Source organism: Salminus brasiliensis, chromosome 21 (assembly GCF_030463535.1).
Source record: "Salminus brasiliensis chromosome 21, fSalBra1.hap2, whole genome shotgun sequence".
Taxonomy (NCBI): domain Eukaryota; kingdom Metazoa; phylum Chordata; class Actinopteri; order Characiformes; family Bryconidae; genus Salminus; species Salminus brasiliensis.
This window is the reverse complement of record NC_132898.1, coordinates 6,296,302-6,320,110: the sequence shown is the minus strand read 5'-3', so window position 1 is coordinate 6,320,110 and position 23,809 is coordinate 6,296,302. Positions and strand designations below refer to the sequence as shown.

The 23,809-nt window shown below is 39.4% G+C and overlaps 1 protein-coding gene across 4 annotated transcripts in view; it reads left to right on the top strand.

Annotated features, from left to right (window-relative positions):
• Window positions 1-23,809, top strand: part of kcnab2a (potassium voltage-gated channel subfamily A regulatory beta subunit 2a) — a 113,348-nt gene that overhangs the window by 15,794 nt on the left and 73,745 nt on the right. For all 4 annotated transcript variants that reach the window (XM_072666583.1, XM_072666585.1, XM_072666582.1 and 1 more), the window contains exon 2: window positions 21,358-21,526. In XM_072666583.1, the coding sequence (XP_072522684.1) occupies window positions 21,450-21,526 (77 nt within the window). In that variant the 5' untranslated portion in view covers window positions 21,358-21,449. The remainder of the gene's footprint in view (window positions 1-21,357; window positions 21,527-23,809) is intronic.

Here is a 23,809-nt window from a genome sequence, read left to right as displayed (position 1 = left end):
TTTTTCACATTGAATTGAGTGGTGCTGTATCTTGTAAAAAGGGAGGTTATCTGAGGGCATGTCTTGGTGTTTGAGGGTCTTTCCCACACCTCTGCTTGCACAAGAACGTTTGTGATGTTACTCTCCGTTTTCAATGCATTTTTTAAACATTTTCTTTATACAAATCTAGTTACTCACTGTACCTGAAAATATTGACCAGAAAACACTGTTATTGCTCCTACTTAATCTCTGATCAGTTGTACAGTCCTACAACCATTTAGCTGTTCAGTTCTGAACGGTTTTATTCTTCATAAAGGCTTGAACTGATCCTAACTGATGCATACATTAATTGCAATTGAAAAACAGGATAAATGTGGAACAAAAACTAATCACTCTTAAATGTATCCGGGTAACTCCTTCAGCAGCCGGTCCAGATTGGAGTTAATGTCCTATTAATTGGCCTTTGTAAAAAGGCATTTTCTGGCAGTGTATAATACTAACCTAAATTATCTTAGAAGATTTACTCTTGTATATTTTTACTTTTTTCTTTTGTAAAAGCAAAAATAATTCTGTTAAAATCTTGTGAACGTCAGGTGGAACTGCATGCCAGTTTGGTAGAGTTGTATCTTCTGTCAAATGGTTTCACTGCAAAAGAGCTCAGTCATTTAAAATGAGCAAAATAGCCTATGAATTTTAATGAGCCCAGCTGAAAGAAGGCTGGTTAATCAATTGTGCTAAGCTGACATTGCAAGTTTTACTGCAATTGTCTGACATTCTTTAGTGAAAAAGGTTGAAAATAAAAAGTTGTGATCTTTGTGGCTTTGATGCATTTTGACACAAACTTTAATTTTGCCATAAGATATTTAATTCAGAATTATGCAAAAATGCTTGAGTGGAGTACCAAAGATCAGTCCACCTGTGCCAACATCCACTTCATATCAACTTTGAGTGTATTATTGCAATTATACCACAGTTCTGATAGTACTGCATTTTGTCCTAAGCAACAAAAACTAGTAATAACTAATAATAATAAGATAATGCTTCCCTACCTTCCAGTAAATGCTGTTTTTCAAGCTTTCAAGCGCATTATATCTTAACATAATCTTAGAAAAATTTATATTTGGGATAAGATATAGAAACGAACAACCTATAAAAAGTAAAACACTATAAATATCAGACTTTATAGCCATCCATGGAGTATGGTATCCGTGTCGGTACTCTGGTATCGGTATCTATATTAGGTAACATTTACACAGAATAGCTTACCGGCAATAATCTAACAAACAAAACACAGATATAGTCCTGTCAGACCTGTTTGTAAACTCTGGATCTGGAGACTTTAGTGGTTGTTTTAATGGTGGTCTTTAGATTTAGTGGTGGGTGTAGTGTAGTGCACAGGGATGTCATTTACAGGTTTTCATCCCATCCAGGCCAATGCACATGTGATCAGTGGTTTGAAGACTGAGACCATCTTTATTTAAAATGAAAACAGGCGGATACGATTGGAAACCCTTGGTGTAGTGGGTAACAAAGCTACCATCTGTGCAACAGACAAGGGTCCAGTGTACGCATAGACATGCACGGCATGGTATTCCAGTAGTCTTTAATGCTACAGTAGGGCTCATCTTGATGGAACTAAAAAGTCCATTTATGCTGCGTTTTCTGTGTGTTTGGTAGCTGTTATGCAGCAGTGCAGCATGTGTGTACTGCAGAGACGATGCACCAGTGCTGTGAAGTTCATGTCCCTGGTTCCCAGAGTAATACAAAAAAAAATGTAAACACACTGATCGCACTTTGTCAAACACCACGGAGCGGGTTAAAAGACAGTCTGTGCTAGGTATGAACCAGCCTTCGTGTGATACAGTGAGTGTGTGTGTGTGTGGGGGGGGGTGTGTAAGCATTCTCATCTCAAAAAACGTGAGAACTGTTGGTTTAAGGAAGGATAACTCATAAACGAAAATGGATTTTTTGCATTTTGGGAAAGTCAGTGGTAAAGTGACCATCCCAACATAACCATCCCACACTGATTAGAATAGAATAACTGCAAACGTAGTGTAGTAGCTTTTCAGTGAGACAATCCTACAGGTAAAGCATGATGCAAGAACCTGCTGACCTCCCATGTCATGGTGTTGACTTTGAGTTTATTAACTGTCTGAGTTATTTGACTGTCTTTTGGGAGCAGATGATTCAGTCCTATGTCTTTGTGTTGACTGTGTGTGTGACAATAATTCTTCACACACCGCATAATTTATCTCCAGATCTATTTGGCTCCCGTACTTGCTGTGACATACACAATGGCTGCGGCATGCTCTGCAGTGCTTGCAGTATTTGTGAAATGCGAATGTCTGCTGGCCTGCTGGATAGTGTTGCACTGAAACAGATTGAAGAAAGTGGTCACATTACATACGCACGGCTCTTTCTACACCCACACGTGAGTCAGCTACAGGGAGAGCCCAAGGCTAAAAGAGGGGAGGCCGGGAGAATAGCAGAAGAGGACACACACTCCCACACAAGCTCCCCGCACACACACATACACAAATGGACTGTGAGAGAGGTGCAGGGATACGTTGAAAGGCAAAGGAGAGAGACAGCAAGGTAAAGGACTGGATGGAAGGGTGCAGCAGTTTAACTTTAATGCTGAGTAAAGCGCTAGCTTTCTGCTCTGCAGCTGGTCTCTGACCAATGACAACATGCTGCGTGACTGAACTGACCAATGAGATCAAACTCCACGTCTGTTGCAGCACTCATGCACGTGTGTACATGAACAGGCAGCGATGTGACCGTCACACTTGCTTTGCCGCGTCCTGACTGAGAGGTAATGCATGTGTAGGTTGAAGAGTGGGTACATATTAAGCCTTTCGCTCCTTCGAGGGGACTTGGATGTGATACTGATGGTGCCTCAGCAGAACACACCACATCAGCCATTTAGAGCTCTGGGTGTACTTTGAACCACACCAAAACACAGCAACAAATGCCTTGAGACTAGAGGTGGAAGAGCATTGCTGAGGTCAAACTTGATGTTGGATGGCTAGTTCTGGATCACAAATGCCACTCAAACTAATCCGTAAGGTAATAGATTGTGTTCTATCAATTCAGATTCACAGAACTTCACAGTTCAATAAATGGGAGTTTATACTTCTCTAGCTGATTCTTGGCTGTAAGCATAGTGATTTTTGGCTCTTGTGTGGGAGGTCTAGAGCTTCCCATTGTATTGTATTGTATTCTTTTATAATCTATGTATGGCAAACTATACATGCTCTGTGTGCAACTGTAGCTTTTGTTTCATGTTATCAATATTTTGGGAATTTTCAAAGTTGGGAACTTTACCTTGAGAATTAACAGGTAATTATGGGAATTAATGGGAATAAAATGGGAATATTTAAAGCTAAATGTGAGAAGCGTACATATAGGTGGTAAAAGATGTACTGAAGCATAATACTGGCTAAAATAATTAGAAATGATACCAAACCATTCGAATAACAAAGCTGCTTCTCAATCCCAAGCACATCACACACTGCGGGGCCATTGAGACCACACCCTCTGCATTCACTCCATCACATGTACAGCATATATCCATATGGTTTATAGAAACCCATCCTATAATGTAAAATAAGGGTACTAAACTGAAACGTGGGGAAAATCTTCACAGGACTGAAATATTCCAGAGGGTATAAACCAACATTTTTATGTCCTGTAAGCTGTTAATATTAAACATTATAGGAAGGGTCATGTCACACTCTTGTCCCCGACATCATTTTTGGCTCTTTAGCTGTGTTTTGGTAAAACTGGCTGCTGCAGTATTTGTTGAGATGGAACATCAGCAGCACCTCAGAAATAGAAATGGGCCGTCTGTCAAAAACAGCACATCGTATCACACTCTGTGGCTCACAGCTGGTATGGACAGCTTTACTGATTATAATGTGAGCTTCTGAATTTTGTCATTCACATCACTGGCTGTTGGGACAAGATTTAAACCAAAATATATTAATTATTTGTAATTCATTATCAAAAACCTAAGAATTTCCTGCTGTAAGCGTTTCTCTTTTTTTAAAGAACTAGACTCTCTTCATTCATTCATCCATCCTTCTATGATGCAGCTTTGTCTAAGCAGTGGTCATGCTTTGTTAAGTGCTCCTCAGCCGTTTTTCTCCTTCAATGCTCCTAAAGCATCTATTCTTGGACCACTGCATGCTCTTTTCATGCTAGCACATAATAATGTGTTTGTGCATAGCTTGGGTTTCTTCAAGCACTTCGTTGGATGTTGATTAAGTGCATATAATGGCTTTTAAGAGCAGTCTGGAGACGGGATGTCCCGCGGCCGAATGTGCCGCTATGCCGGCTATGGCGTCAGTGAGTCACACATGTGGACATGTATGTAATTAGACAGATGACCTGTGTGCTTTATTCATGCGTTTACGAACATTATAAATAGATGTTGGTCAACTCCTCCAGGGAGGGAGAAGCAACCAGCACATGATGTCAAACACTTAGCCTTGGTTTGGCTGCTGGAGCTGGGTACTGTATTCTTGTTAAACATTTCTGCATTAAAGTTCACACCAACACTGTAGTGAAGATGACCAAGTCAAGACCAGCAATGTTCAGGACCTGTACAAAATTATGAGCACACAGCAATGCATTATATTTTTATGTACAAATAAGACATCTGTTTGATTGATGTTAAACACATTTTAATTCAAATTAATGTCCAATACCCCTGCCCATTTAAACAATATAACACTTTAGTTTAATTACATTCTCCAAAAATAATAACCTCTTCCAATACCAATAAGAAATTTAATTAGCCCTGCTGCAACTAAACATTATCTGTGTCTGTATCTTTAAAAAAAAAAAGTGTTGCCACAAATCTTCCATTTCCATAAAATTGATGACATCCGCAATTTCCATTTACATCACACAACCAAAAGACAAAAAATGCATTCTGCATTCTGGGTGTGCACAATCCAGGAAGTCAAAAATATAAAAAACAAAGCCCCCTAGAGAACCCACTGCAAACCCACCAGAACTGAAATGCAAAATTAAGCGATGCCGCAATTTTACCCTTCTGATACTAGAAATGCACTAATTGCAATTGACATGGCTGATTCAGATTTTTGGACATCTCAGATTTTCTTTCTTTCTAAGAATTATGAATGACAACATACAGAATATGTATTTTGTTCAACTTTTCATTAATACTATTAAATATATAAAATGTGTATATGTATAATAGTGTGTCTATTAAGCTATTGTAGATTAAACACAGACATTTGAAGACCTTTTTTATCTATTTTATCAAAGGAATGATTTGGACTATGAGGAGTGCCACATAACGTATATCCACCACCTTCCAAAGAAGAAGACCTGTGTTTATAATTAAAGGCACTACAAAAAAAGTCTCTTCTGACTGAATTGTGGGGGGAAAACCAACACCAGAACACTTTTACCCAGAGAAATGGCTTGATTATGAAGCTCCCACACTGGGTGCTTGTGAGGCTCTTGGGTGGGTTAGCGTGTGGGCTAACGTCTTACCTGATGACCTACCTAAGAGCCTCACAAGTACCAAACACATCAGCTTCACAAGTGTTGGTTTTCCTTCCATAAAACAGTGGAGGAAATGTGGTACCCCACAAAACTCTTCTTTTTGTGTTGTATTGGAAAGCTAGTTAAGTGCTGCTCTAAACAGCTCTGAATAGCGTTATTTAACATTTTAGAATGTTGGGTTAGCACAGTGTTTAAGGTGCCGTCTTGGCGTTGCTACAGAAACAGTATCTACATCGGTGCAACACTGTCAACAGTATCAAACTAAAGGTATAACCGTACTGTTAAAGCTTTTTAAAATTGTGTCTATATCAGCCATTACTCAAGATTTCCAGAAAGAAAATATGATATTGTGCCATCTGTAGTTAAAGTGTAATAATGCTGGATAGTCTGTTCACTTTCCAATCAAAGTGTGAGTTGACCGTTTGTGATGATTGAGAAACAAATTCTATATATAGTAGTTTTACTTCCCCATGTTCTTCAGTTCAATCAATACACTGTGTGCTTCCCAACACTCTGTACATAAGGACCTGCTAAGTAAGAGCGTAGGGAAGGCTAGCTCTTTATGAGCAAAGCTAAAGTGGTTTCACTATTTCTTCATCAGTGCTTGGACAGCTGCTTCTGCTGAGTCAGCTTTTCTCTGATTCTTTCTTCAACTGCAGTTTCCTTTTTTTTTTTTTTTTTTATCCCTCCTGGTTGCTTCCTTATTTTCACCTCCCTTTTTGTCCTCAGGATGTTTTGGGCAGCTGCTTCTGGAGGCGTTTTTGATCCTGCTGGCAGAGCTTGGTGAGGCTTGCTGCATTTGTGCCACGTTTCATTAGTAATTCTGGACCATTCTTGCAGCGTTTTCCCCCTCAGCTAGCAACGGCATTCATCAGAATGGCATTTCAGCAACCAGGGAAAAGATTAATTCGGTTATTGCTCGTGCTACTAAAAATGGGAGGAGCTGGAAAATATAAAAACGGGACAAAATACAGCAAAAAGTACTGGCTGAATAATTTAGCAGTGACGTGTTTGGGGGAAGGGGTGCACTTACAAGATCTATTTTAAACATGTCTGCAGCGGTGCACTCCTTTACCTTTTTCTTTGTGACTGACACAAGAACCTTAGCAAAAAGCAATTGCTACAAAACCAAAAGGATTAACAGTATCCCCAGGCTGTTCTGGCTCCACTCTTGTGTAAGGGTGCATTGTCGTTGATGATGCACCAAGGTGGGCAGGGCAGTCTACTTCCAGCCGTGTAAATCCTACTGTAAGTTTGGATGATCTGCTTCATTTACACATGGCCTGAGGTTGGACGCACTATGTACTAAGTACTTGTGGTAAAACAGGCCACAGTTAATCTGTGACCCTTTCGGATTGTCCCGCGGTTCAGCATTCATGTAAGCCGCAAATAAATCCGGACCACGGACCTTACTCGCTGCTGCAGAAATCCTGTATTGCATGACACTGCGTCTGCCTGGCAGTTTCTTCCTCATGACTGGCTCAAACTCAATAGTAAAATTAGTAAAACTAACATGCCTCATAGAGAGTAAAGACTTTTAACACCACTAACCTGATACGACACCAAAGAGTGCATTACTCAGCCCAGTACAGTTCTTTTAGTGTCTTATTGTAGTGTTATATAGTATGACAATGGCAGTACATTGAGCCTGGACACATATAAAGTGACATCCCTCTAATTTGGCATTGGAAAGCAATGCTGTATTTTTTCAAAACGTCAAAACACGATACAATCTGAACTGTTTTGAGTTTTGTGATCCGTTACACCCCAATGTGAGAACTGTCAAAGTTATTGTGTTAATAATGTGTTAACGCACCAAATAATGCATATGATATTGAACAGTGACCTCATTTTCATGCCGTTAACACATTTTGTACACCCTGTACTTGTGCTACGAGTTCGCCTTTTGTGTAATTCAGGTGTGATGTGCTTACGCAAGGTGAATCTCTTGTCGAAGTTGGAGAATTAAAATGCAGCAATAAAATAAGACCCATGACTGTAGCTCTGTTATTCAAAAACAGCTTTTAAATGACCATAGAGGCTCATGTTTTAATATTAATGTAGTTATTTCAAACTACTGCCATGCCTTAATTCCAAACCTACTGGTTGGAGATCTTTTGACATATTTAAGAACTTATTAGCACAAAGAAGTTCCAATTAGAAAGTGTGGCTTTCACATGTGCTTTGTGCATTAAGTAAAGGCACAGAAAGCCTGGTTATTGACAAAATCTAACCTTCTGAGGAAATATTGGTTAGTGTGACTCTCAGAAGATATGTCATAGAGATGCATGATGCTGGGAAAACCTGCTAAAACATTGCTTAGTCCATGACAGTTGCTGTTCTCCCTAGGGGAGAGAGTTCTTTTAAAAAGTTCATGTATGGTATACATTGTAAAAGATTTATACTGCAATTTACCCCATATTACTTTGTGCCTCACTCTCCCATACAATAGAAATTGAAGGAAATGTAGTTGGCTCCACTTAACAAATTTTCCTGCTGAAGTGCATTCTAAATCTCAGTCCATAGACACTGCCTACTTTGAACCGTTTTATGGAGTGACATAACTAAAGCCTTTTGCATATTTGAAGAGTGAATAAAATCAGAACTACCAGAACGCCCATAGTGCTATTTTGACTCTTTTGGTATTTGGACATTTTTTGGGGCGTGGACAGAACCCCCCCTCCCATTAAATCATGTAAAAGTGCTGTTTTACCTTTATGAAATCTTGTCATACAAATCTCTAACCTCTAATTGCCTTTATACATAGAAATACTGTGAAATAATGTGAGACTAAATTATACACTAATATAGAAAAAGTCAAAGATTGGTCTGATTTTGCCAAAGCTGTATATAAAATATCAATAACCATCTCTGCCATTCCATTGTTAAAGATGGCGTTTGCCCCTTTTGGTAGAACTGTCCTTCCTCTCCAAACTGAGATCGATCTTTGTTCTACTCTTTATGTTACAGCGTACATCTCACTCTGAGTTATTTTTAATCCACCCCCACTTCCTCGTTACTGCACACACATGCAGAATCTGATCTCCTTCTCCCTTTATAGGTATAACCCCTTAGTCCTTTTAGCATCTGCATTGTGTGGCAGCTCTGGAGAGCTTGAAGACCAAAGAGCTATTGTATTCAAGTGAGCAAGAACAGTGCTTTTGAAATCACACACAAAGACATGGTTCCAACCAAGCCTAGTACCTCAGCAGTAGTACTGCGCTCTACGGGGCCGGCAGAATGAGTGTAGCTGTGTGGTTGACTGTGCCAAGCGCAGGGGCGTGAAGCTGGCACAGTGCGAGTCTCTGCTTTTGGTGAAAGAGTAGCGAGAGTAAGTGAGAGCCAGCGAGGGCTTCCCCAGCCCCACTGCAGCAGTGGCAGGAGACACACATTCATCCTGCTGTATAACCGGCTCAGGCTTTTATTTATACCCTGCATGAAGGCTCGTAATGCTGGTATATTGCACAAAGCTTAAGCCTGCAGTTTTTACAGAGTTGCTGTAGCAAGGAGCTTTTTGATTTGTAGGGTAATCATTCATTAGTTTGTTCATTTATTCATTGATTCTCAGCAGTCATTCACACTTTTCCATCCTTCCTCATTGGCATCCCCAGTGGTTGCTAGATAAAGCCTAATAACCTAGAATCTCAGAAAAGCTGTGAGATTTGTGACTTGATTTAGATTGCTTTTACCGTGAGCCAGAAAGCACTGCCTTAATCAACCTGACCTGCATAGCTGAGTTTGAGGAGGCATCATCCTCATATGGTATCATTGGTGAAGATTGTCCATTAAAATCAGGATGATGACTAGCAAGGCATGATACTATAGAAATCATTTTATTATGATTCCAACTAATATCTGATGAAACATCAAGTCTGCCGTCATTAACCCTTTAAGGGCTATGTCTAGAAGTGTGGACAGTGTTTTTTTTTTTTTGTTTTTTAACTTTGAAGTAGTGATACATTTAGGCTAGATGTGTCAAATTTTGGTTGCGTGTCTGTCTAGGACCTGGCCAAATAAGCTAATTTCTTCATTTCCATTTAAAGAAGCCACAGGTAGCCAACACCAGTCCCTTGGCTTCGCTCTCCAGGCACAAGCTTTTATGGTTAACACTCAACAGTGAAGTCAGCAGAGCAGCTCCTCTGGGCTTTCTGATACTCAGAGTATCTCTAACCTCAGCGAGTGGGCTACAGATTCAAAACCATGGGAAACTTTAAGTTCAGCAAATTGTTTCTGTTCTTTCAGCAGCTGCTCAATCTGATTCTTGTGGGTTTTCAGTCAGATAGACTTGAATTAGTTGTTGTGATGAGCAGTTAGGTGAGCTAAGACTAACCAGCTTCTCTCTTTTGGTTCAGAGCAGTTTAACATTGAACTTTGTTGTTAGACTGATGGTATAACATTTATTGAATGATTGATTTCAAATTGTGCAGTGTTTGATCATTTCTCAGTTTTAAAATATTGCAGGGTGGAGATGGCACAGAAGCTGTCTGAAGTAAATGTAGAACCTTCTCCTTTACTGCAGTAATACTTTGAGGCGGTATGACAAAAAGTGGATACCGCTCAACCCTAGATGCAGTGCACTACTATCTACTGGGGATGTCCTGATCTAGTTTTTTGCCTGCTACGATACAGCACCCTAATTCTGAGTACCATCCGATTCTGATCTGATTTATGTTTCTATAAATAATTACACACAAGTCACATAAGTTAGGGAAGATGTGCTGCTAATTAATAATCACATAACATTTTTGGTAAACAGTTCAAATATTCTGATTTATGTGATATTCTGATCTATTTAGGTAGCCTCATTTTTAAAATGAGCATTTTATAGTGTGTTTTGTATCTTTATAATCCAGTCTGACTGAGCTCCCTGATCATTCAGCTCCCAGTTACTTTAAATGCTGCAGTAAAATCACTTTGTGTGTGTGGTGCCACACACTTTGATCTCATATCTGTTGGTTTTCGTTGACTATTGATGTGACATTTTATAAGCACTTAAGCATTTTAGAATGTCATGAACACACTTTCATTTGGTTTTCTATAATTTGAATGCATTAGTCTTGTCCACTTTGCGCTGTTCACTGCTGTTTTAAAATCATAGAAAGGTGTGCAGCAAAATACACATATAATACAAATAAATACATAAATATATGTTGCATTTCTCCGAAATCTCTATATTTTCTAAATGTGTATTTATCGTCATCTGCATCAGCATCAACAGATATGTGCATAAAAATATGTTCAGAATTCCCATATTGATGCATCCCTAATGACATACAATCGACATGCTCCTGTCCTCATGCCTTTGTCAGTGTCCCTAAACCCAGGAATTTACAGGATACTATTAAATCCAGCATCCAGACTATTTAAAGCTTGACGAAGGTTTAGTGAAGTCAGATTTGACCGACTGAGGGCATAAATAGGACAGTGTTTGGATTATGTTGGCTTTATTTGATACTGGCCTTAGGGAGAAGTTCTTGGGCAGCTGTCTGGACACTGGTCATCACTGTGTCTGTTTAAGATGTCAGAGACATTGATGTTTCCCTGAAAAAAAAAGCTCTTATATTAAGCAGACAGTAGCAGAGTTCTGGAGACCACAATAGTTGCCAAGTGAATCCCGCATATTATCGCTGTCACACAAAAATGGATCTCAGTTTACCCTGTTTTTAATTTTTGACATGATTTAAATTTTGGCAGATGTTCTGTACATTGTATCAAAATCTCATGATTAATAAACCAATAGGAATGCTCCAAAATAACTTAAAAATGAAGTTTGTTAGTTGTTGTTTTTCTAATAAAACATGCATACTATAAACAAACTATATTTTTATTTTTATAAACTGTAAACTTTAAACAACTCATTGTTTTTGTATTTCTCGAGGGAATTCAGGTGGATTAAATACTTGTTTACACATGAAACCTTTAGCCACATTACATTGCTCCGTATGTTCACGACACTATTACTGTGTATGCCCTGTCGACCACAAGGCACAGTTATGCTAAACCAAAGCTTAGATCTCTGCAACGCGGCAAAACAAGAACAGAGTACCCATGTTCGAAACTGTCCATTTGAAATAGGCTACTTACATAAATGCTTTTTTTCTCCCCTGACAGTTGTTCTGATGCAGTACAGCTGACCTATGCTGCTACTGTAATCAAGGACCCTATGTCTCATCTAAGAGAGTCCCATTTTCAGAAGCTTGACTATTATTATGACTTTTTCCTGTGTGGGTGGAATGCACAGATGAGTGTTAACTGTTTCTGCAACAGCTTTGGGAATAGTGGTTTTTAGGGGTTGATATTGGCAGCATCTTCGTTATTGACACCACAGATGTACAGCAGACATTTTTGTGTCAAAGTGAACCTTAACATGTTTTAAAAAGCAATAATGATGGAATAATAATGTCGTAATAATGAATAAAAGGTATACAATTGATGACAGCTGTGATTTGGCTTTTTTAATGTTTTAAGTTACAATAATAATACATTTGTGATAAATTCCTATATTATAGGTGTGTGCCTATCATGGTATTCTTTTTTTATTGTGATGGTTTCACGGTGTAGCACAATAATTTAATTTATTCATATAATCTCTATTTTTGCCAATCAACTAATGGCATCTTTATAAACTTCTTATAGAATCCTATAAGAAACAGTAGGCCTGTCTTTATAGGTAAACAGTGATTTATGTTATTAGTAATGCACATATTCAACAACAAATGTGTCATCTTATTATTTTGTAAAAAAATATCTGATCTAAGACCAGTCATTACTGCATTATTTTAATCATTTATTTTGAACGTTTATGAACTCAACTTTACAAAAAAAAAAAAACTAAACATTATGTATATGTATATGTGTGTGTGTGTGTGTGTGTATATATATATATATATATATATATATATATATATATATATATATATATGTGTATATATATACACAGTGCTCCACAATGACTTGAAATCTTCTCTGGGAGTCCCCAGAGGAAACCCACGTAAGCACAGGGAGGACAGGAAAACGTCACCCAAGACTTAAGGACCACTTAAGGATCACTTAAGGACCACAGTGCTGGAAGATAAACATGCTGACCACCAAGTCACTGTGCCTTGGAATTTGAAGCAACAAAATACAAGACAAGATTTGCTATAGCAACATCCAGAGTGAACCCACCATCCAGACTGTTTGCACCTGCAGTTGTGCTCCTGCTGCCTCTCTTACAAATGACTTTGGTTGAATACTTTGTTGAACCCCTCTGGTACCTATATCATTCACACAGTTTGAACCACTTATCCATCCATGTAGGAGTCCTGTTGGTGACCTTTTGTCCTGCACACCCTCTGTGTCCTGGGTGACTTTTGTCCTGCTGAGTCAGCTGACCTTTCTATTCAGTCTCTGCTGTGATGCCACTGAAGGAGTCGTCTGCTCTTTGTTCCTGACTTTTCTTCAAACTTCCCTTTGACCCTTTTCTTCTCCACCTCTCTCACCTCATCCTCTTGTTCTTGACTTTCACCTTTAGTTTCATCGATGCAGCTAATTGGAGACCGTGCTGAGGTGATACACCTGTTGCTTGGTTCTGTAATTGCCATAGTGTTCAGTGTACAGGAAATGTGATTTCATTCATTTACAAAAAGGTTTGCTCTCCTCACATGTACTGTGTAGGTAATAGGGATGTGTTTTTGAAAGGACCTAGCGATACAATACATATTACAATACAGGGTAATAATTCATTACATTTGCTTTTTTTTTTTTTTTTTTTTTTTTTTGAATTTTATAAAAAAAAACTGCTCTAGTATGAAAAACACAACACAAAATGTTGAAAATCTTAAAATATTAACTAAAAATGATATTGTTTAAGAATCAGTACAAAATTGCAGAACATGTATATCTATATATCGATATTTTCCACAATACAGCTGTCAAATTAATGTGGTAATTTAGATTAATCATAAAAAAATGATGTGTTACAACAATTAACACAGATTAATCACTTTCCTTGGTGACCCTTTGAACCAGTGCATCGTTACCAGTTATGATCAGTATAACATGACTGAAGCAAACAGTACTGTACTACTTGACCCCATTAATGGTGCTTTTAGCTTTTAGAAAAACCCAGGCGAACCTGGAGGTCCAGTCTAGCACAGCGTCTGATGCAAAAGCTAGCAGACAACTTTGTCAAGCCACACTGGGTCAGGCCTGCAAACAGGCTAAGCAACTCAGTTTAAAAATGGATAGCTATTGACTGTAGACCAAATTCAATGGTAGAGGACCGAGGGCTAGTCGAGGTTTTACAGATATAAATAAATAAAGTCTGTCAATTATTCATTCATTGATTTACTCAACTGATAAAATTAATTAGAATTGTTCATTTCTAAATACTTTCATAGCAAAAAATTATGAATGTAATTTATATCAAATCATACATTAAATCACAGGGCATGTAATTCATTAGATTATTTTTTTTATCGTTTCACAGCATTGATAAACACCCCTTACCTTTAGTGAGCTGCATCTTGTCAGGAAGTGATCTGAATGGGAACATTTTAATCCGAGACCAGCCACGGCAAATCCCACAGGTTGTAACATACTTGTGAAAATTAATCTTTAAAGCATTTAGTTTGAGATTAATATGTACAACAAAGGTTCTATGTAGTACTAAAAAGGAGTTATTTGACTTGATAACCATAAAACCCTTTTTGTTGCTGTATAGAATAGATTGTAAACAGTTCTTTATAAAACTATACACAAGAGGGTTTCCATCCTTGAGAAACTTTTTTACCCATACCAAGAACCATTTAAAGAATGAAATCGTCCTCAGCATTGTTATAATTATATACAGAATTGTTGCCTTTTCACCTGCAGAGTGCACTTTATGTTGTATGTTTAGCGTGCTCTCACCACAAGGCTATGAACCTACTAAAGTGCTAAATATAAAAGATAATTCATTCATCTCTCTTGTAAACATACTTTTGACCATTTTAACCTTCTAACAGAAGAATACAACCTGTTGGTATGATCTCCAGAATAGTTGGATGTGATGTGGCAGTGTTTGAGCTTGATAAAGCACACTAGGTTCTTTTGTTTGATCACAGAGAGTGATCCAGCATAAAAGGAGACCAAAAGCCTTTCTTTCTGCTTCTCTGTATTCAGACTTGTTTTTGGAGTCATCCCTTTTCTCTTTGTGAAATTCAGGACAACTGTGATCAAGCACTGCGTTCGGACCTGCTGCAGTCTACTGTTGAATACAGGGGAGTGGAACCTGACTGGTTGTGTCTCAACTGCCTGAGTAATCTCAGACCCTGGAATTACTCTATTAATTAATTAATCTTGTACAGGCTGGTTGATTGAGATTCTGGGCAAATCAGTTTAAGAAGTGCAAAGAGAACGTATGTGTATGTTTCCTGCATGCACTGAGCTAGGAATGCTTAGCAAGGCCAGAAGTCTCCAGAACTTCACCACCTCCATGCCAACTATTTGGAAAGCTTGGCAGAAGAAAGCCTCTGGTGGTGTTAAACCACACATGCCAGTGCCTAGAGTTTGATCAATAGAAAACCCGGACGTTTTTGGCAGTATTGCTGGTTCTTACACAATGCTTGCTGTTTTCAGAAATGCTCAAGTAAGACTTATATCCATATGCCCTCAGATAACTCTTCATTTTGCATGTATCTGATATTAAAACTACTGTCAGAGTAATAATATTCAAATATGCTTTGCGTACAAGCCATGAAGACCTGCCAGTTGTAGAATCCAAGACTATCCTTCTGTCTCCACAGTGTCTATTTAGCAGTGCATTCAAATCCGTCCACCTTGTTCATCAGAACACTCAGCAAAGTCTTCTTGTGTCCCCAAATGCTCTTGTCTACAACCTGCAAAGCCATAATTATCAGCTCCTGGCCTCATCTCCTCTATTCCCTTTGAAGTTTAACTGAGATCTACAGTATTGCATCTGAGTGCATCCATCCCTTTTCTACTCGAGCAGCAGCTGCACAAGCAGAGAGCATCTCCATTAAAAGACCTCTGTGTGTTCCTCTTCTGCTGAGTGTCTATCCATTAGAGCAGTGATTCTGAGCTCCGGTTCTTGTAGCTTTTGCAGAGCCTGAGACTTCTTCTCTTTCCGCAATGCTGCAGCCTCTCTACACCAGCAGCCATGATGTCACTGTATCGCTGTACCCATAATGAGCTGCTAGGGACCAGGTTTTATACTTCACAGACTTTGCTTAGGGCTTGAACTCTAGCGAATGAGCCAAAGCCTGAAAATGTCAGCAGTCCTCTGTTTATTGTGTTAATGTTTAATAAGAGCCAAGGGGAGAGAGAATTGAGAGAGCCTTGATTGTGTTCATAATCTCAGTGTTATGGAGTTAGCTAAATTATATGAGCATTGGATTTGGCTACATTTACTAGCAGGATGTGGAATTACAACAACATTAATGTGCTGTGAAGTTTTCTGTAGAAAGCTGATAAATGTTATTAAAAGATTTAATATATTTAATTATACTCATGCCTAGCTATGCTGAAGGAGATTATTATTTAGTGTTGTGTTGTACTAAATAAAGCCAACACATTACAGCTATTTTCATGATCACTGTAGAAGTACAGGCAGGTAGGTGTTTGTGACCCCATCCTTTTAATTTATTCTTTTTTAAAATGTTTTTCGTCAGAATTTTCCTTTTGTTCTACTGACAGTTAACCCACACATTCATAACTGTCCCTAGCACTAGCAATGTGCCCAACACTAAGGTGGTAAGGATTTAACACATCTCTGCTGATGCATGCAAAGCCAGCCACCGACTCTTTTCGAGCGGTCACCAATGCAGAATTGCTGGGCAGCCGTCACCTTTGGAGGAATACGTCGGGTCCCCAGCTCCATCACACCAACATTGCTTCAGAGAGTGCCATCAACCAAACTGGAGAGAGCACAGCCAATAGTGCTCTCTCGGACTATCGCTGATGGCAAAGTGGTTTGGCTTGGAATTTGAACTCCTGACCCCCCGGGCCATAGTGGTTCACATTAGACCGCTGAGCCACTTCTGTGTTTTTACTGATTTATTTATTTTTTTATTTACTGAACCTTTGTGATGGTTTTAGCTTTCTAATTTTTTTAACTACTTTTCTATATAAAAAACTAAGTCCTATTAGAATTGGATAGTTTTATTAGAAAAAACTCTCATATCTGGATGGCAATAAAATGACAGCATGATAAACGAAGGCCTGATGGTTGCATTAAGTTGACATATCATAACATTCACAGCAGTTGCATCAATACGGTTGAAGTGAGTTCAGGGCAAAGCAAAGTTTCAAAAGCAATGTCATTGCACGTGATACATGTTTAGAGGTTAAATACTGGGGCTGTACAATAGATCGTATTTAGCATTGCCATCGCAGTGTGGCCTTATGCAATAGCCACATAACAGGATGTGCAATGACATGTAAGGCAAACCTAATTAATTGTTGCAGCTTCTCACTGTTCTGACTGTGTGACTGATCTACCAGAGAATGACTTTATCTGCCCAGTATCATTTATTTTACTCCAATCTTTGATACACAAAGTGCATTATTCCTCTTGTTACATGTAGGATTATTGACTGCTGGTGAAATCCAGTGAAAACAGTCCTGTATTTTTTTAATATTGATGTATATTACAGAAATATTTTTTTTGTTTTTAAATACAAGACTAAAATGATCAGACTACCACTGAATTCCACTGAAATGGTTGATAATTTGGCCTGTATTTTTCTCAGAAGATGAGGGAGAAAGACACATGAGACATGAGCATCGTCAATGGGATTAAAATCACAGCATTGCCACCGTAAAAGGGAGTAATACCCCAAGACCCCATTTAATTTTAATTCTTTTGAAATGAGTGTTCAGAGGACATTAAATCTACAGTTATCTTAGAGAACAGAAGATTTTCCCTCACACACAAGCAGAACATCTTAGCTTTTTCCAAGCCAAATCATCCGTCTGACTTTCTGCAACTTCACCATAATCAGCCACATCACAAAGTACCAGAAACCGCATTCTTAAAAGGTCTATCATTCTGAAAAATGAATTTGAACCATTATAGGCGTCTCCCCAGATCATCGAAGTTCTCTACATTTCTTGTAAAATATAGGAAGATCGACTGTGAGTCATTAGAAGACAAGGAAATCACAAGACACAACTTTGCCGGCTTTAATGTAGTGTCCTCACATTGTCTTCACAGCAAACCTTTGAATTATTCATCTGAACAACTTAAAAATGTGTGTGTGAGATGTTTGCTAGTGTAGCCTGAGCTGCTTCTCTAGCAGGTAACTTTGAATTATATTGCAGGATCTCTGCTTATATTCTAATGCAGGATAATGCATAATGTCCCTTTGCGTTTCTGAAGCTTACTTTTCAAAGCTATTTCAGATGACCAAATAAAGGGAGATAAACTGCTGGGTTAAAGTCTCGATCTTTACTACAGTAAGGACTACAGATTCTCAGTTGCCCTTCTTGACACTTGAAACAGTGGTTCTCCACTGTTTGCGCTGCAAAATGAGCCCCTGGGCAAAGTGAAGACCTTATTTCCAGTTTAAAGCTCGCTTGATGTGGAAATTGATGTAAGGACAAAGTCACCTTGACGAGGCAGAGCAGTGTCGCGCGCCAGTGTGTTCAGTTTTCATTTAAGTTTAATGATGAGTGAAATGACAGATTTGTGCAAAGGACGTGTTGTTGTGCAGTCGTGTTTGTGGTGCGGCATTTCTTCCGAATGCAGCCTCAGGTAGAAATTACCGGAGTAACTGCAGAGCTGTATAAAATTCCCTGTGGGCGCTCTGGTCTTATACTGCTTGCTTAAATCATCACACTCTTGCCTCAACTGAATCATATCAAGAAGACTTGCACTCTCATGTGCAGTGTGAGACTGATATACTGATATCCTATAAAATGCACGAAAGTATGAACAAAATTCAGCACAGCACCACAGGGCAACGTTTACATTACTTGATTACAAAAATCTAAGATGACCATAGTACACACACATCAGTGCATTAGCTGATACGCAACTTTAAGGTAATTGGATCGGATGCTTATCCTGAAGCTGCCAAAATGTTTTTATAAAAAAAAAATGCTCTGCTGCGGAAAAATGCTCTGATTAGTGGATTTCATAAAAGCTCACAGCCACATAGCATAGCCTAGCATAGCTTAGCACTGTAACAAGAACAAGTACTAACAAACTTTTTTTGTAATTATTCCTGAGTCCTAGGGAATAGTGTTGCTGTCCTCTCTGGGTCCTCTCTGTGTCCAGTTTGTACTGTGTGCAGTTAGTTAGCTTTTAGCCTTTTTAGCTTTGGTTCCATATTCTCTCCAAGTAGGCATTGAGTTTAGGAAGGATTATGTGTTGGTTTTGCGCAGTTGGCTCTGTAATTAAATTCTCCTCCATGTTGCTTCCATGCCGCAGACTGGACGAGGAAGAGTCACGTGACTATTGACACGGTTGGGAACAGAATAAAAAAATAAAAAAATAAATTATAATAAAAAAGGAAATAATTGACAATGGTCAAGATTACATCAAGTAGAGGTTCTGAATGTCAGTGAATGTATCCCTGCACAGGCTGTTCCTGTCTTTAAAGGTGGTCGATGTAAACAACCTCTGTTCTGATCGACTGCCCTGCATTGTGTGCCGTTTTCAAGAAGAAATCTGGGCCGAAAAGTGGAGCAAGCTGTTAAGTTCCGACTTAAATCCTCAGAGACATCAGCCTTTAGACACAGTGCACAGGTGCTTTGGACACAGTGGCCAATTATATGTAAATGTCTTAATAAAACAAAGCCGATTCCATGGTTAAATGTCCTTATATGGAATGGTTTGGTGAGGGCTTTGAATGGCTGCATTGTTTACATACTGCATGAAGCTGATTTATTTCAGAAGAGCAGGGAGAATGTAGCGTTCCGTGATATAAGCCCATCTAAACTTTGGGGGTGGGGGGTGATGTATGTTAGTCGCCTGGCTTTGCCGTCTCACGTAGAAGCAGATCTTTCTCATCTTTATCTTATTTGCACAGCCCTTGCTTGTCTCCCTTCTCATCGATATCGTCTCATCTCTCCTTCAGCCCCTCTGTAACCTCTCTATCTCTTTTGCTCTCTTGCGCGCACACACACACACACACACACACACACACACACTATTTCTCTCTCTCTTCTGAGTTCTCTCTCTCTGGCAGTGCCCTGCTTTGGGCAAGTGCTCATGCATAATGCACGAGGAACATGGCGTGTTGTAGAAGAAGCTCAGCAAGGGCAGGACAGCGTGGTGTAGGGTACCAGCAGACTGATGCTGTGTGTGTGTGTGTGTGTGTTTGTGTGTGTGTGTGTGTGTGTGTGTGTGTGTGTGTGTGTGTGTGAACGGTTTAGAACTGCTCTGCAGAGCAGTGACAAATCATGCAAGGTTTGATGCTTGACAGATCATACATACATACAGCAGTGCTTCCAAGATCTGTGTGTTTGGCCTTTGCTGTTATATGGCACAGCTGCACAGATGTGTTTTGGTGGAGATGACTGACAGGTTTTGCCCACATTGTGCTCATTGTAAAGGAACAGCACTATCTAGTGGTGTGTGCGCATTCCTGCATCTAATTCACTAGTAGTCAGAAGGAATTGCTTAGAAGCGATCGGGGACCAATGTGATTTTATGTCATTATTATATGTTATTATTTAACTAATAATTTTTAAACAGGATCATTAATTTTACCACCTCAAAAATGTCATATCATCCCTATGGTAGCAACACTTTCTGTCAGGATTTGTTCTGCAAAACGTGTCCCGCAGATATCTGCTCCATTCCAACTCCAGATTGTGCAGTCAGATAGTATGCAAGTCTGGCTTGTATGCAGTTCTTTGATCATACATTTTTTAAACAAATTTTTCATAGGATCAAACGGGGTAGCGGCATTGGGGTGCTGCACGTAGTGCGTGTGTCATATAGCTCCGGGGGCTTGGGGTTGTGGGTCCGACGCTTGCTCCGGTCACCGTTTGGTGCGTTCTCCCCTTGTCCGTACGGGTTTCCTCCAAGTACTCCAGTGTTCCTTCTGCCTCACCAAAAACACATGATAGGGGAATTTGCTATGTTAAGTTGCATTTATGTGTTAAGAAAATTAGGATTTCTCTTGTTCAGGCAAAACAGGAAAAAATTATATTGCTAAAAGACTAATCAAGAAGTCATACCTCTTTTCAATACAGGTGTTGTAGGGTCAGCTAATACTGATGTTATTTTTCATATACAGTATCTGCTCATGTGTATGTAAAATAAATAAAATGTTTGCTCTCTTCTGGAGTTCAGTAAATGTACATGATCAAATCTCTAATCATTTATCATCTAAGTGGTGGTTGGTGTGGCACATTAGATAACACCACTACCTGCTAGTGAGCTACTACACCATGTGGGAGACTGGGGTTTGATTCCGGTCACCAATAAGAATCTTTGGGCCAGACTCCTAACACTGCATTGGCCCAACTCTGTAATACAAGTAACCTTGTAAGTCGCACTGGATAAGAGCATCTGCTAAATGCCATAAATGTAAATGTAAGCAAAAATCCAATAACCGAATAGCATCTAGATGGTAGTGAAGATTGTGTGGTAAGCAGTTCCTTAAGATCCTTAAGAAAAAAAAAGCTTAATGAAAGTATGACAAAGCAGCAGCCTTCAATACTAGTGTACTTCTAAAATAGTCATACAATCGAAGATGTGTGATGTTTTTCAGTGTGATTTCATGATCATTACAAAACAAATGTTTGTTGTTTTGTTTTCAGGATTATTTTGTTTTTGCTGGCAGGGTTTGAGCACAACCAAAGGCACGTACTCACATTCTATTTTTGTCTTTTGTTTTTTAGAGGCCCAGTGAGGTGAGAGACAGACCTTGGTGGTTTGGAAAGAGAGAGAGACCCCCCGGCAGCCTGGCCACGCTCCCCACTCTCCCGCCTCCATGTATCCTGAATCTACCACCGACTCTCCTGCTCGCCTTTCGCTCCGACAGACCGGCTCGCCAGGCATGATCTACAGGTACAAGATCTATGTGTATTTAATATTTTATTTGATATAAATAAAAATATTCATATCAATGTTTTTATTTATCTTGAGGTTCATTTAAACTTGTTTGTACTTCTTTATGTAGTGAAAAAACAGCCATAATTCATTGTCCAAACCCTTGCTGCCACTGTATTGTTGGTCTATGTAAACGTGACATCACAAAAACAGTTCATTGAAAACGAGCTGTGTTTGCTGCTAGGTTCCCATATATGCACTAGAGGTGTTACCCACTCTCTTTTACTTTCTCTGCCTATCTGTCTCTCTCACCCGTTCATGCATTCATGTACATCTGTCTGTCTGGTTGCGTCTTACATGCACATACCCACTTACTCTGTCTCTCTCATTTGTGCTTTTTCTGTGTACTGAGAATGTAGCTTACACCTGTTTTCTCTCACGTGTCTTTGTGTGTCTGTATAAACATATGTTTAACCTGTGAAACAACAGGCAGTGCCCTGTCAGTTGTTGATTCACGGCTGTGGCGCAGCACAGAGGTGCACTAATTCACGGAATATGTGGAGGTCATGGTTTCCCTTCAGCTCTAGTCTCTCCTGCCTTAAAGGCCATGAGACGGTGTTATCTGAGATGTGTGACATGGAGCTCAGGGGTTTGTCAAACACATACACATACTCCCAGACCTCAGCGTGACTGTCCAGAGGGTATGTCCGTATGTGTTAGAGAATAGATGCGATCACCCTTCTCTCCAATGACACAAGGAGCAGCCACAACCATTTGATCAGTGGAAGAAAGCCACGATTGACCTTGGTTGTCAACTGAGAGTTTTCCATTTAGTAAGCCTTGGGTGCCCTATGACACTGTCACTACTTCACTGGTTGTCCTTCCTTGGAGCATTTTTGGTAGGTACTAACAGCTGCATACCAGGAACATGACACAAGACCTCTTGTCATACTTGCTCAAGCCCTTACGCTTATACCCATTTCAACGAGTTGACTTTTAATTTCAATTGACAATTAAGAACTCACTATTAACTTGCTTATGATATATCCCACCTCCTGACAGGTGCCACTTTAACCAGAAAATCGGTCATTTCATGCCAGGTTTTAATGTTATGGCTTAGGGCTGGGCGATATATCGATATTTAAAATGTATCGGGATATAAGCAGGGTGGGATACGGAGTGTGGGGCAATATCGTTATTATCGATATTTGATTGCTCAAGTCTAAATCTTGTACAGTGCCTTATTCTGTTCTCTCATTATGAGTCTGTGCTCTGCTCAGCTTGTCTGCTTTGCTCTGCTCACAGTCCCATCCGGCCCACCCGCTGTCGCTCACTCACACACACACACACACACACATGCACGATGAAGGCGAGTAACATCGAGCGTGAAGACGAGTTAGCACTAGTCTGTAAAAAGAACAGTGTTTCGTTATATGGAAATGGTTGGGATTTTACAGATCAGATGAGGAGCAGAAGCGTATTATCTGCAGGAAATACCAAAAGGAGGTAGCTAGTATCAAAATGTGGGAGAGCTACTGACCTATTACACCACTCACAACAGCAGCACAAACTTCTGTACAGAGAATCTGTTAAACTCCGAGCTGCTGCTGCTACTCTTCTGAAGCATTTATGTCCCAGTACCCCTAAACCAGTTCAGACAGTGTTCCAGGCCTCCTTTGCTAACGCTGTGCCTTATGAAAAGAAAAGCAGGAAGTGGCATGGTATTACTGAGGCGGTAGTTTACTACATAGCAAAAGGTATTCTCCCGGTCTCAACAGCAGAGCAAGAGGCTTCAAACAGCTGATAAACTCTTGACCCATGATACCAACTGCCCAGTCGCTATTTCCTTACATAAGAAGCGCTACCTTACACACACATTTAAGTCAGACAGACCCTTTCCAACGGGCCCGCGCGAGTAAAACATTTGCCTAGATGAAAGATATTGGTCAGGATGCAGTGCTTTGGCTTCGACTTTATCTGTCAGTTGGTAAGTGCATATTTGAGCAAATTAATGTTAACTGCTGTATTGTTGTATTTCTCAAAGCAGTTGAAGTGAGTTTATTTAACTGTATGCATTTACAATGAGTTCTATTAGTTAAGTATTTGTTACTCTATTAAGTTAGCTACAGCATACAATGTAAAATTCAAGTCAAGTTTATTTATTTGTATAGAGCTTTTTACAACTGATGTAGTCACAAAGCAGCTTTACATAAATAGTGATTAATAAAAGATGTGTCAAGAGAATGTCATTAGACTAGATAGTTTTTCCAAAATGAAGTATACCCTACTGTTTTTTTATTT